The 13,437-nt window shown below is 61.3% G+C and overlaps 1 protein-coding gene across 1 annotated transcript; it reads left to right on the top strand.

Annotated features, from left to right (window-relative positions):
- Positions 1-267: 267 nt before the first annotated feature.
- On the top strand, positions 268-10,634 carry IFFO1 (intermediate filament family orphan 1). Its single transcript, XM_052794242.1, is given in 10 exon segments — positions 268-480; positions 482-1,044; positions 5,929-5,989; positions 6,088-6,183; positions 6,440-6,580; positions 7,523-7,683; positions 8,161-8,281; positions 8,975-9,067; positions 9,271-9,401; positions 9,988-10,634. Coding segments are annotated over 10 exon segments (1,629 nt in total). The 5' UTR covers positions 268-321; the 3' UTR covers positions 10,091-10,634.
- Positions 10,635-13,437: the final 2,803 nt, after the last annotated feature.

Below are 13,437 nucleotides of genomic sequence, written 5' to 3'. Positions count from 1 at the left end.
ACTTCGGCTTGCGGTGCTGGAGGAGGGGGGGGGGGGGCCGTAAACCCACCGGAACGGAAGGCGGAAAAAACCGAACCGCCCCCTCCCCGGGGCCGGAGGAGAAAAGGGAGGATTCCGCCTTGTCCCCTCCCGTTCCTGCCTTGTCCCCTCCTCCGCTCGCTCCGGTCGGCGGGGCCGGGTTAAGGGGGGGGGGGGGGGGGGGGGGGGCGGCTCTCCGGCCCCGCCGCATCCCCGCCGCAGCGGAAGCCGCACCCCCCCGCTGCCGGGGCCGGGCGCGGACCCCCCCCCCCCAACCCCGCTCCGTTCCCCGTCCCAGCCGCCATGAACCCGCTCTTCGGCCCCAACCTCTTCCTCCTGCCGCAGGAACAGCAGGGGCTACCGGGCCCGGAGCTCTCGTCGCCGCCGCCGTCCGCCCCTCGGCCCGCCGAGCCCCTCGGGGGGGAGCTGGCCGCTTCCCCCCCCGCCGGCCCTTTCCCCGCTCCCCCCCGCCGCCATGGCCCTCCGCAACGACCTGGGCTCCAACATCAGCGTCCTGAAGACGCTGAACCTGCGGTTCCGCTGTTTCCTCGCCAAGGTCCACGAACTGGAGCGGCGGAACCGGCAGCTGGAGAAGCAGCTGCAGCAGGCGCTGGAGGAAGGCGGCGGCGGCGGGGGGAGCCGGGGCCGCGGACCCCCCCGCCGCGATCAGGCGGTGCAGACCGGCTTCGTGGGTCCCATCCGGAGCCTGGGCTTGGGGCTGGGGCTGGGCTTGGGGCTGAGCCCGGCGCGGACGCTGGGTTCTCCCGGCTGCCGGCCCGGTCCCCCCGGCCAGCCGCCTCCCCCCTTCCCGGCCGCCTCCCGCTTCGTGCCCGGCACCATCTGGTCCTTCTCGCAAGCCCGACGCTTGGGCCCGGGGCCGGAGACCACCCTGGTGCAAGGACCGGGGGTCTCCTGGGTCCACCCGGACGGGGTGGGCGTGCAGATCGACACCATCACCCCGGAGATCCGGGCCCTCTACAACGTGCTGGCCAAGGTGAAGAGGGAGCGCGACGAGTACAAGCGCAGGTGAGAAGGGGGCGGCGGGAGCGAGGGACCCCCCCCCCCCCCTCCCGGGGGTCCGCAGCCGGCACCCGGGGCTTCGCCCGGTGAAGGGAGAAGGGGGGAGAGGCAGCCCCGGCCTGACATCCCCGGGAGCTCGGGCTCCGGGCGGCGTGAGGTGAGGTCGTAAGGCAAAAACGCGGACCCCCGCAAGCGTCCGCCGACGCCCGGGTCGCCTCACTTGCCCTCGCCGTGTTTGGACTCCCTCGGGATGCTCGCTGCGCCTTTTTCCGTCTTGTCAACCCGGCGCGAGGGGCTAGGAACGCTTCTGCCAAGCGGGGAAGAAAATAACGTGACTCCAGGAGCTGGCGTTTTAAAGGGGAGGGGATCTGGAAACGCTCGGGAAGGAGGAGCAGCCAGAAAGTAGGTGAGGAAGGTGAAGGTGTTTGGGTTGGAAAAGGCTGCCGGGAGGAGGAGGCCGCTCGGGATACGTAGGAAGGTGCCGGGAGAGAAGCCCCTCCGCAGGGCGGCTGGCCCCTTTCCCTCCCCAGTGCTCTCCCAGCCGGCGCCTCAGCGGCAGCGAGCCGTGCGGGAGCACCCCGCTCCTCCGGGGCTTTCCTCCCGACCCAAAATAGCTGTGGCTTGGCATGTGCCTCGGAGAAGGGCGAAGCAGAATGCGAAGCTAATCTCTTGGCCGGTTCTTCTTTCCCGTGCGGGGCGGCCGCCGCTCTCGCGTCGCGCCAGCGGCGCTTTTGTTTCGGGCCGGTTTCCGAGGCTGCTCCCAGATCCGCACGTAGGATGAGATCAGGCAGGCGGCTGGCGTCGCTGGGTCAGGGCGCGGGGCCGGACGAGACCATCGCTGGCGACTGACACCGCCCGAAGCGACCGATTTGTTTTTCGGGAGAAAAGTCACTTTCGGACGCTTTAGAAGCAATTAGAAAGCAACTGATTACGTACCCAAAGGAGCGAAACGGTGCGCTCTGCCCACGGGAGCCGTGCCGCCGACCTGCGCTTCACAGCCGCGGGCTCTGGTGCCAGGATCAAGGCTGGGGATCCGAGATGACACCTTATGTTTTTGGCTTTATAAGGCTTTGGCCAACAGGGAAAGGAAGAGGTGGCACCTCTTCTTTCCCACCTGAGGCCTTTTATTATTAAACCAGGGGCCGGGCTCCTTCTCCAGGGGTGGGCAGCTCGCCTTGCGTTTTCAGGTCAGACAGCGGGGAGCTGGAAACACCTTTTTGGCCCGGAGGGCTCGAGCCTCACCCGCTCAAAATGGGTCAGCCAGAGGGGACCGAGTTGGGTTTGTCGGTGCTGTTGAAACTTTGGGAGAAAGGAGAGCTTTCCGGGGTTGTCCCGCTCCGGCAAGCGGGCTCTGGGGGGGGGCAGTGATGGAGGGAGCGGGGACGCCGGGGGCAGGCAGGGGGGTATCACGAGCCGCTGCGGGCCAATGTTGTTGGTGGGATCTATTTTTGGACTGTGTTACCAGGAGCTGGGGGAAAGCAGACCCCACCCCTAGACCCTTTCCAGCACCAGGGAATTTTCTGACGGGTGCAGCCAGGTCCCAAACAGGGGAATGGGACAGGAGGATCCCGTTTCCACACCCTTCCCCCTGCTGAGGGCTGACATCCCCCGGGAGCAGAGACCTCCCTGCCGCGGCGGGCTCTCATCTGCCGTGGGGACGGCGCGGCCGGCATCGTCCCTTTGCCGCCTGCCTGGGGACAGAGGGAAGAGACCGTCTTAACGCGGGAATTCCCGGTTCTCTGACCCACGGCGCGGGTGCTTGAGCTTGCACTTTCTCCAGGGCAGCGTTGCCGCCGTGCACCCCACGGCGCTCGGAGCGGTGCAGCAGCAGGAGGAGCTTCTCTCTGGACGTGCAGGGCCTGAAATTCAACTCTGGGATCTAGGAAGGGTGCGGGGGCAATTAGGGAGGGATGAGAAGAGACGCAGCAGCGGGAGAGAGGCTCGCAGGAGCCGCACTTGGGACGGGCAGGCTGAGGCTAGGTGGGCTGGAGAGGGGCAAAGCGTGCCTGCGAGTATCCTACAGACCCGGGCAAGAGCTGGGGATCTGCGAGTCTCCTCAGGTTTGTGCTGTCTGCTACGTCTGTATTCCCAAGTGGTTTTTATCTTGGATGCTGCGAGGACACGCTGGAGGTGTGGGGTGAGTAGTGTTATGGCACAGTGTGTTGGAGTCACAGGATGGTTTGGGTTGGAAGGGACCTTTAAGGATCACCTAGTCCGACCCCTCTGCCGTAGGGTTTCACTAGACCAGGTTGCTCAAAGCCCCGTCCAACCTGACCTTGAACACATCCAGCGATGGGGCATCCACAACTTCTCTGGGCAACCTGCTCCAGTATCTCACCGCCCTCGTCATAAAAAAATTCTTCCTTGTGTCCAATCTAAACCTACCCTCTTTCAGTTTAAAACAGCCGCCCCCCATCCCGTCACTACAGGCACGGGTAAAAAGTCTCTCTCCGTCTTTCTTATAAGCCCCCTTTACATATTGAAAGGCCGCAAGGAGGTCTGTTGTCGTTGTAACTGCCCTCCAAGGAGGTGCGCCAGGCTGCAGAGCGTTCACCGTTCATGAAGTGAAGCTCAAACATGGTTCGAACACGGCAAGAGAGGGAAACGTGCAGCCCCAAGCCCCGAGCAGCCCGCAGGGTGCCCCGCAGCACCGGCGTGCGTTAACCGTGCACCATAGGGTAAGGCACCCCAGCGCCTTTTGCAGTGAACAGGATTTTTAAAGATGGGTGGGTGGCTGTGTGTTTATTTTGCTAAGTGAACTTCTCGAGGGGACGCGCCTGGGGAGGTGGGGAGGGCCGTAGGGACAGCACTGCATCTTGTCACGTCCCCAGCTTTGGGAGGACTGGCACGTAGCCGGCGAGGAGATGGCCGGGTCCGTCTGCTGCTGGGACCCTTCTGTATTCCAGCCTTTGGGCAGGTCGCCGCCGCGGCGCCGGAAAAATGCCCGTCTCCCCTCGGCGTGCGCCGGTGGCCGTGGGGTTGCCGTGGGTCAGCCTTGCTTCCAGCTGGCAGCGGCCGCCGGGCACGCTGGGCTGCGGGCGCAGCGCTGCAGGCAGGTTATTATTAGGAGTGGTGCATTGCAGGAGGGAGCGGGGAAGAAGGAGCCAGGCAGGAGGTGAGCGGGAGAGAGGTTCGTAACGGATGGGCGTGCGGATTCGCCGCTGAGCGGGACGAATCCCTGTTGCCTCCTGCCTTTAAAGCGGCATTTATCTGATCGGCGCTCGTCCTCCGTAGCGTCGGTGTGAAATGAATTCTTCCAGGGATTTGCAGCTATGCTTTACTTCCCCAGTAAGTCCGGGCTATAGAGAGACCCGGAAGGAGGCGGGGACCAAAAAAGAGAGGAAGCGCCACGCCGAGAAAGATGCTGAAAATTTTTTCTTATGGTGGAAAGCGTTTTTTTTTCTCCCTGGGGAGGGAGGCCTTGTTTGAACGGTTCCCATATAAGGGCAATTCTACCTTTTAACTTTCTCCTTCCCTCTCTCTTTGTCTCCCTTTTCCCCCAAAGGGATGGGAACCCCCTGTGACTCCCCTTCTGTAGCTGCGGTACGGAGCCAACACCAACGCGAGGACTGCAGGCTTTGTCCTTGTTTGAGTGAGGAGCAGCGTTGCCAGCCTTAAGAGCCTAGAAATTCATAAGGCAGGACTCTCCCACGTCGTCAGATTGTCCCGATGCCCCGAGATAACAAGTGTGAGGGCTTTTCATACCCTTTCTGGTCTCCTAGACCCTTGCATTCATTTTTCAAACTTGGTGGGAGTAAGCGAGAGGAGAGATTTTTCCCGTCCTCGTGCAGAGTCGCAGTGCTTGTGTCGGTGCTTGCAAGCATTAAATAGAAAACGGAGACCACGGCACCAGGCAGGGCCCAGCTCTGGTTGCTTTCCCAGATAAATCCCGCTTTCTCGGAAAAATCTGGCTCTCCCAGAAGAGCCAGAAGCCGGGTAAGAATGCAGCAGCCCTGCCCCGTGCCGCACCGCGGCGCGTGCCAACCCGTCCGCTCTATGGCATAGTCATTTAGCAAAGAGCAGTACAGCCTGGTGGCCTCCCAACAGACCGTGGACTGGGCCAACACCGCAGCGTGGCCCAAAATGATGATCTCATGCAGCGAAATATAATATAATAATTGCTAGGCGATGTGTCTTTGTATAGGAAGGCCGGGCACCTTGCAGCTCAGCCTTTTGCAAAGCTGCAGAGCCTAATACAGTACCCGCCGGCCAACTTGGCGTGAATTGGGACCATCCACCCTGCTTGCTTGTAGGATGAAACAACGTTCTTTAATCCAACCTGTTACGCAGCGGTACAGCCGAGGAGGCTTGTGCCCCTGCCCGGGTAGCGTGGCCTGGCGCAGGGCAGCCCTCCGCATCGGTACAGGCGGCCCTTCGTAACGCGGTTTGGCGTGAGGTTTGGTTTTCGTGCTTCTGGACAGCCCGAACCGCAGCGCTGCAGGCGTGCCAGCGCGGTCACGAACGTGACGCAGGTGGCAGCAGCCCTGCGGGATCCGCAAGCCCGTTTATCGAGCGTTGGAGCTGAACCTAACGTGACCCAAGGCCGAGGGGCTCGGGGGGTGGATGGAGAGGCCGGTGGGCTGCGCGGAGCCTGCGGTTGGTGTCCCCAGCTCCCCCCCATCACGGAGCGGGCCAGCCCGTGGCGGAGACGGCGGAGAGCGCGGCGGGGCAGGGTTTGTGGCCGGGGTGGGGGGCTGACGGGCGTTTGGCAGCTGCCCGTCGTCTGGAAACAAGCGGGGACGCATTCCTGGGCACGTTTTCCTTCCCGCCCCGGTGCCGTCATCACCCCCTCTCGGATAGCTTCGGGGCGAGCAGCTGCCGCTCCCTCCGCTCCCTTCGGCAGCTGGCGATGCCGGCGGGATCTGACCAGCGCCGCGTTTGTCTCCCTAGATGGGAAGAGGAGTACACGGTGCGCGTCCAGCTTCAGGACCGGGTGACTGAGCTGCAGGAGGTGAGCATCGCTGTCCGTGCGTCCCCCCCCCCCTTCCCCTGCACCCCGGCTGCCCCGCGCTGACGCTGATTTGCGCGTCCCCCTCTTCCCCGGCGCAGGAAGCCCAGGAGGCTGAAGCCTGCCAGGAGGAGCTGGCCATGAAGGTGGAGCAGCTCAAGGCAGAGCTCGTCGTCTTCAAGGGACTGATGAGCAACGTGAGTCCCTAACCCCGCTCCGACCCAGCGGCAGCGTCCTACCCGAGCGGTGGGGCTGTGTAGAAAAGCGGTTCCTTGGTGGGGCATGTCCAGCACAGAGGGGGTCTTGCAGGGTCGGTCCAGGGTGCGGTGAGCAGAGTGGGGATGCGGACGCAGTCCTGCAGCACGGCGCGGGGGGGAACGTGGGGGTTTTGATTGCCGTTTGCCTCGCTCAATTTTCCTCCTTTGCCCCCCTCCTGCGGCGCCGTGGGTTCAGAACATCACGGAGCTGGACACCAAGATCCAGGAGAAGGCCATGAAGGTGGACATGGACATCTGCCGGCGCATCGACATCACCGCCAAGCTGTGCGACGTGGCGCAGCAGCGGAACTGCGAGGACATGATCAAGATGTTTCAGGTGAGAAGCGCCTGCTGCTGCTCCAGGCTCAGCCGCCGGCTCTGGGGAGGAGAGTTCCCGAAGGAGGTAGAAGAGACAACGTCAGCCCCCTGCTAGGGGAGACGCTTGGTCACCCTCACCCTCGCTCCTTGCGGTCCCTTGTTCTCCGTCTCTCTCGGGAGGACCAGGCGAAAGGGCACGGAGAGGAGGTGGAAAGCTCCAGATGTTGCTTTGGCCATCAAGAGTCCCCTCAACCTCTCGCTGACCTGTTGTGTTGGGCCCGGGGACCCCGCAGTGGTAGGGGAGCAGCTGCAGGAGGGAGACGAGTTGCTTGAGTGTCTGTCTCTAACTCCATCTCTCTCCTTTCCCTTCCCCTCTCCGTCATCTTCTCTCTGTCTCTCTTCTCTGTCTCTGTCTCTTTTCTCCTTCTGGATGTTGCTGCCTTTCTGTCTCGCTCTCTTTGTCCCTACAGAAGCAACTGGTTAGTTCCATTCAGTTGGGAAAGTGTACAAATTTTAAACTTTCTATAAATAAGGTCGGACTGTAAATATTGACATATTTCACCTTTTTCAGACTCTGTCTCTTTTTTCCTGTTTCTGTCGCTGTGTTTTCCTGTCTCTGGACTGGGGTGGTGGGCAATTTGAGTTTTTCTGCAGTCAAACCACGTTGTTTTTTCTCATCAGATTCATAGATTCCATCTTTAGTTGCTTAGTTTTAATTTCAGAAAATGCTGAAGCCATGTTTTATCCATTGCACCATCTTTAACCTGATCATAATGAGCCCGTCTCTCTCTTTCTCTCTTGCTTTTCTTCCTTCCTTTCTTTCTTTCTTTCTGTCTTTCTCTCTTTCCCTGCCTTTCTGTCCCTCTGCCATTCCTTTCCCCTCCATCTTCCTCCCAACTACCTGCTCCCCACCTCGGACCCGGCCTCGTTTCTGTAGTCTCTGCACTTGTCTCCCGTTAAGGTCCCAGCCTCGGTGGGGCGGAAGCGGGAGCGCAAGCAGGTCAGCGACGAAGACACCTCGCTGTCGGAGAGCGATGCCTCCCGAAAACCTGAAGAGGAAGAGGAGGACGAGACCACGGCCATGAGTATCAATGAGGAAATGCAAAGGATGCTGAACCAGCTGTGAGTGCGGCTGCTCCGCACCGCTGCTGCCGGAGTCGAGCGAAGCTTCGGCACCGGGCTCCCTGCCGGTGCCCGGGATGGGGACCGCAGGGGGTGGGCGAGACGGGAGGTGCTGCCGCGGGGTACGTACGCCCTGCGCTCTGCGGCGTGGCGGGGCTGACCCCCCTGGGAGACCTGAGCCCGCCCGTGCCGTGGGTGGGAGCTGGTCCGGCTCCCCTCCTCTTGCCCCTCTTCCCACCTTTTGGGGGTCCCTGCCTGGATTTGCCGGGGGGGTCCTGACCAAAAAGCCAGCCCTTTCCCCATCACCTCTTGGGTCTGGGCACGCTTGAGCTCACCCTGGCCAGACCCCCCCCCCCCCGAGAGCTGCAGCCCTGCCTGTGAGCGGGGACGAGGCTTTCGGCACCGACGTGGCCCCTGCCTGCCCTGCCTCTTGGAGTTTTCCTGCTGGGTGCTGACGTGCTGTTCCCTTCCCCCCAGGAGGGAATATGACTTTGAGGATGACTGTGACAGCCTCACGTGGGAGGAGACAGAAGAAACGCTGCTCCTCTGGGAGGACTTCTCCGGATACGCCATTGCAGCCGCAGAGGTGCAGGGGGAGGTAACGGTGGTCCTCGGGGGTCCAGCCCTGGGTTGGGACACTTGGTCCTGTCTGAGCCTGGGAAGATGCTCCCTCAAAGACCAGACTTCAGCCCCTCCATCCCTTGCAGGCCTGTACAGATGCTTCCCATCTTCTCTACGTGAATACATTACCGCATCCTTGTGAAGGTCTCCCTGTTACACAGACCGGGGACCTGTAGCCTGAAAGATATGCTGAGGGCATGGCCCACATGCGTGGGGAAAGCCACAGCCCTCCCAGAAGAGAAGACCTTCTCTGGCTGGTCTGGTCTCTGGTGGTCCCTTGCTCGGGCTCTCCAGCCCACCTGCCTGCTGTGCAGCAGCACTGCCCAAACAGCAGCCTCGATGTCTGGCCGAAGCCCTCGCCATCCCGTATTTTCAGCCCTCGGCAGTCCCCTGGGGACGTGTCGTGCTGGGGTCTGTGCTCTCCAAAGCTTTTGTGCATTGCTGGGCTTGTTCTGGGCCGATGTGCTGACTGCCCAGCGTGGCGAGTCCTGGGTCTCCCTACCCCGTGTTGGCAGGACTGACTCGTGCCTTATTTATACCACACCGCTTACGTTTCTTCCTCTTTTCCCAGTGCTGCCGGTTCTTTCTCTGATTTCTCTCTCTCTTGCCTTTGGTTCCTCATGCTGGATGCCTCCCTGCCTCTAAACATGCCTCCTGCTCTCCCCAACAGCAGGACGACAGCCTGGAGAAGGTGATCAAGGACACAGAGTCGCTCTTCAAGAGCCGTGAGAAGGAGTACCAGGAAACCATCGACCAAATAGAGGTAGGAGGAGGAGGAGGAAGGGGGGAGGACATGGCACGGAAGGGGGTGAAATGGGGGAGCGGGTCCCCGGGGGAGGGACACACCATGCTGGAGCAGGTCGTTGGTAATGGGGGGGGGGGCAGCAGCCGCAGGTCTGGCTGTGCCCCCTTGCCCTGCTCCGCGCCGTGCCCCGGGCTCATCTCCGCACCGTTTCCCTTGCGCAGCTGGAGCTGGCCACGGCCAAGAACGACATGAACCGGCACCTGCACGAGTACATGGAGATGTGCAGCATGAAGCGAGGCTTGGACGTGCAGATGGAGACTTGCCGGCGACTCATCACCCAGTCTGGGGACAGGTGAGCTTCAGCGGGAGAGCTGGGATACCCGTGCTTTCCGCAAGGACCGCGGCCGAGGGTGGTGGTGAGCGGGAGCTGAAGCACGGGGTGGTATTCCTGCCCTGCCCTGGTGTGGCACGGAGAGAGGGCAGTTCCCAGAGGCTGTTGGATGCCTGGTGGCCAGCCTCCACGCAGGTCGTGGTCCCACCTCTGCAGAAGTCGGTTTTGACTGGTGAAGCCGGACACCCCCGATGGAGAGAGGAGCTGCCCTCGTGCAGGGACATCGTATGGGTCCCCACGGGCGTGCGGAGCCAGGGTGGCTGCCGGCTGGGGACCTCCACGGTGGGCTTTCACTGACCCCTGGCCTCGCATGCCTTGGCAGGGTCCTCCAGCATCTCCCCCAGCCCCGCTTCATGCTCTGGACCTCTCGGCTGGTGTCCTCGGGGACACCCTCCCCAGCACCCAAGGATACCCGTGGATGCCCCAGGGGAGCGTACCCACTTCAGCTTCTCTCCCCCTCGCTCCGTGCCCCCTGCCCACGCCGAACTGGGTCCTTTCCCTCCCCCTGGGCAGTGCTGTGACCACCGCCCTTTGCTCTTCTCCGCAGAAAGTCTCCTGCCTTCACCCCGGCCTCCAACAGCGAGTCGGCCCCGAATGAGGAGAGCGAGGAGTCCGACCGCGACCCACCCAGCGACGCTTCCATCAGATAATGAGGGGAGGCCCTGCTCCCTCGGACCCCCTTCCCGGCACGCCTGGGAGAGACTGTCAGGGACGTGGAGCCGCTGGTAAACGTCTGTCACCCAGGCTCGCTCCCGTTTTGGGGTGCTTGGCAGATCCCGCACCCTCCCGCCACTGGATATCTCGCAAATGGGAATAGCTAGATAGACCTGAGCACCCTCGCCTGGGCTGCTCAGCCTCCAGCCCCTTCTCTATTCCCTTCCCCTGCTTTGGTTAAACCGCGGTTCGGGCAGGGAGGCTCCAAACCCGCCACGGCAGAGTTCTCCGGGACCTGACCCCAGGCCCCCCCCCTCCACCCCCAGACCCCCCTCCTCTCCCTCCGTCCAGGTACGCTTGACCTGCCCCCTGCCCTCCCTGCACCACGCGGAGCCGAACGAGAGCCGTACCTCCCTGCAAACTGGACCTCACACTGGTGCCAACTGGACCGAGCCCGGGGCTCTCTCTATCCTTGCTGCTGGCCGGGTTGCTCCGGCCGGTCCCCGCGCCGGGCACCGCAAGTCGTGTCCCCCCCCCCCCCCCCAAAAAAATCTCCGCCTCGTCTGGGGTGGGGGCCAAGTCCCGCTCACCGTGCACTTTGCTTTGCCGCACGTTGGCGGTGCGCTCGCGTCTGTGTTACGGGGGCGAGGGCTCATTAAACGGGACGGTTTCCTTTTCTACGGCGTCGATGGGTGCGGGCTCTCCCTGTGCTGCCACGCGGATTGAGGTTGGGGGGGGTGTCCTCCGTCGGACCCCCAAGCTCACGTCAGTGGGGGTCTCCCACGGGATGCTGCCGTCCCCTGGGTGTGCCAGGGATGGGACAGCGGCAAGGTCGCTGTTCTGGGAGCCGCTGGCCCTCGACGGGCCGTGCGTAGCACCGGTGCCTTGTTCTTAACCTGGAGCATCCTCAGTGCTGAGGCCGAGGGGTTGGAAACGAAGCCGAACGTGACTTGCGGACCTTCCTCTCCCCACGCCTGGTCTCCTCTGCCACGCCAGGGCATCCCAGAGCATTTTCTCGCCTGCCCTCAGCCCCACGTCCAGCCTCGACGTAACCACGGTGGGGGGGGGTTCCCCTGTCCCCCCATCTCTTGTAGCATTTGCCTGGGTGGCTGTTGCACGTGCTTCCCCGGTGATTAGGTAAGATTAGGTAAGGCAGATAAAACGGGGGCCGAGTGATGCAACGGTTTATCTCCGTGTCTAACGCCGCCGCAGGCTTGGGCTGCGAGCATCGGTGCATCTGCCCGGCGTTTGGGCAGGGTGAGGTCCTCTGCCTGCCCCTGCAGGACGCGGTAAGGCACGTGTTGGCATTTCGGCGCGGGCTAAGCTGGCCGGTTAGAGCCGGCGGGGAGGCGAGGCCCTGGGCTTTTTCTTTCAAGTAATAGATGCCTCATGTGCAGTAGATCAGGGATCGCTTTCTATCCTGCCCACGGGCTCTTCTGGTTCATGCAAATCCCCTCTCCCGTATGTGTCTCTGCAGCATTTTCTGCTCTTTCTCTGCTGCGGAGATCTCTGTGAGTGGCTGGCTAAGTCTGGCTTCCCCCGTGCGTAATCCATGACATGTGTACCTTGGCTTCTCAGTACTGCTTAAGAAACCCACAGGACTGTAGAGCATGTACCCTGAGAGATTTCAAGCATGAAGCACAGAAGGACCGACATCTCTGCCTCGAGCAGTCATTGCCCACAGGAGCAGCTGGTGCTGCCAGACACTGGTGTGCCAGGACACGTGGGGACCCCGGTCCCGCACTGCTTCTCAGGACTTCATCTGCAGTGAAACTGAGATCTCCCCCACCCGCGTGTGCAAGATGCTCTTCTCTGGTGAATTGTGTCACCAGCAATAGGCTCCGTTCACCTACCAGTTTGACAGCCCCTGAGATCTTACTGGCAGGACAGGCAACGCTGAGCCTTTGCCTCAGCAATTTCTCAGCATGGGAAGCACAGCCCCAACTCCAGCGTTAGCCGGACCATCTCCCCTGCATGTACCTGTCCATCAGTGGTGACCCTACATCTTTGATGTTGGATATGAGGAGGTATGGACCCCCCATCTCTTTAACTCTTCTCTGTGGGCTCCTTTGGGGAATATCTAGCCTGCTTGTCTCCACCATGAGCCCCGCTGGGAACTGTGGTACCTAGGAACTGCTCAGCGCTGTGTTGCTTCTCGTGTCCCTAACCTCATCCCTTTTCCAGGACACCTCTCGGCAGTGCCTGCTCAGGAAGAAGTATCAGAAGAAATTGTCTAGTGAAGACCCAGGTCTTGGCTGCTTGATCCTTCTGAACACTTGCTGGTCTGTATTCATCTCACAGGGAATAATCGTACCTCATTTACCCTTAGACCCCAGCCCATTCAAAAATCTTAGTTTGGCCTAAATTTTCTGAAAGACTTGGTTGCAGGGGCAGCTTGGCCTTGGCCGGAGTGGGCTTTTTCCTACTCTTGACCAAGATGATGAACTGATGAAATGAACTTTGGAGGAGCAGGTTAGTTACTCTTACCAGCTGACCGTGCTCATCCATGAGCGTGTTGCAGCTGAATCTAGTACGGTCCTTAGTGCACTAGAGGATACTTTGGCATGCAGGGGACAAAGTCCTGTCTCGGTGTCCATGCATTAATGTGAATGTTTATTGCCCGAGTACAGTCGGAGCACAGATGTGCCCTACTGAATGGGGTTCCATGGCAGGATGCATCCCGGCAGTCCCTCTATCAGCATCCATCTCGGGACTGTGGCTGCTGTCTGGTGACCTCCACGAACATTTGTCCAAGACCATCCTTTTAGGATCATGTCTCTCTGGGTTGGCAGTGAGGTCCTCCCATTGAATATTTAGGCAGGCTGGTTCAGCTTCCTCACCTTACAGAAGTCCATGTTGGCAGAGACTTACTCGGGCAGTCTGGAAACGTGCTAGCGATTGCTCTGGCTTCTCCCTCTCCAATGTTTGGACTGTCGTGTCTAGGTGAGGACAGGCACAACTTTCATATCAGCAGCGGGAGTGGCACAAAATCCCTCCCTTGAGGCAGGAGCTCTCCCTGGGCTGGGACAGACCCACTTGTGAGCATCCCACTTCCACGAGGCGCTGAGGGACACGATCAGCCTTTGAGCGGGGGTGAGAGATGCGGTTCTCTGCCGTGGCTGCTGTGCACCACGCTCCCTGGGCTGAGATCAGCCTCTTGGCAAGGGACTTCAACAGACGGTGCCAGGCATTTTGCAGAATTGAGCCCTGGCTCCCTGCTGAATGCATTTCTGATCCTGTAGCGTGTAGAGAGTGGCCTCCCCAGCCCCTTCCCTAGTGAAGTTCCCCAGGACTCATCTGAAAGGTGAGCTCTCGTCCTCAGAGACCCTGCCTGGCAAGGTAG

This window comes from Harpia harpyja, chromosome 8 (assembly GCF_026419915.1).
Source record: "Harpia harpyja isolate bHarHar1 chromosome 8, bHarHar1 primary haplotype, whole genome shotgun sequence".
In the NCBI taxonomy this organism is placed as follows: domain Eukaryota; kingdom Metazoa; phylum Chordata; class Aves; order Accipitriformes; family Accipitridae; genus Harpia; species Harpia harpyja.
This window is presented reverse-complemented; position numbering and strand designations above follow the sequence as displayed.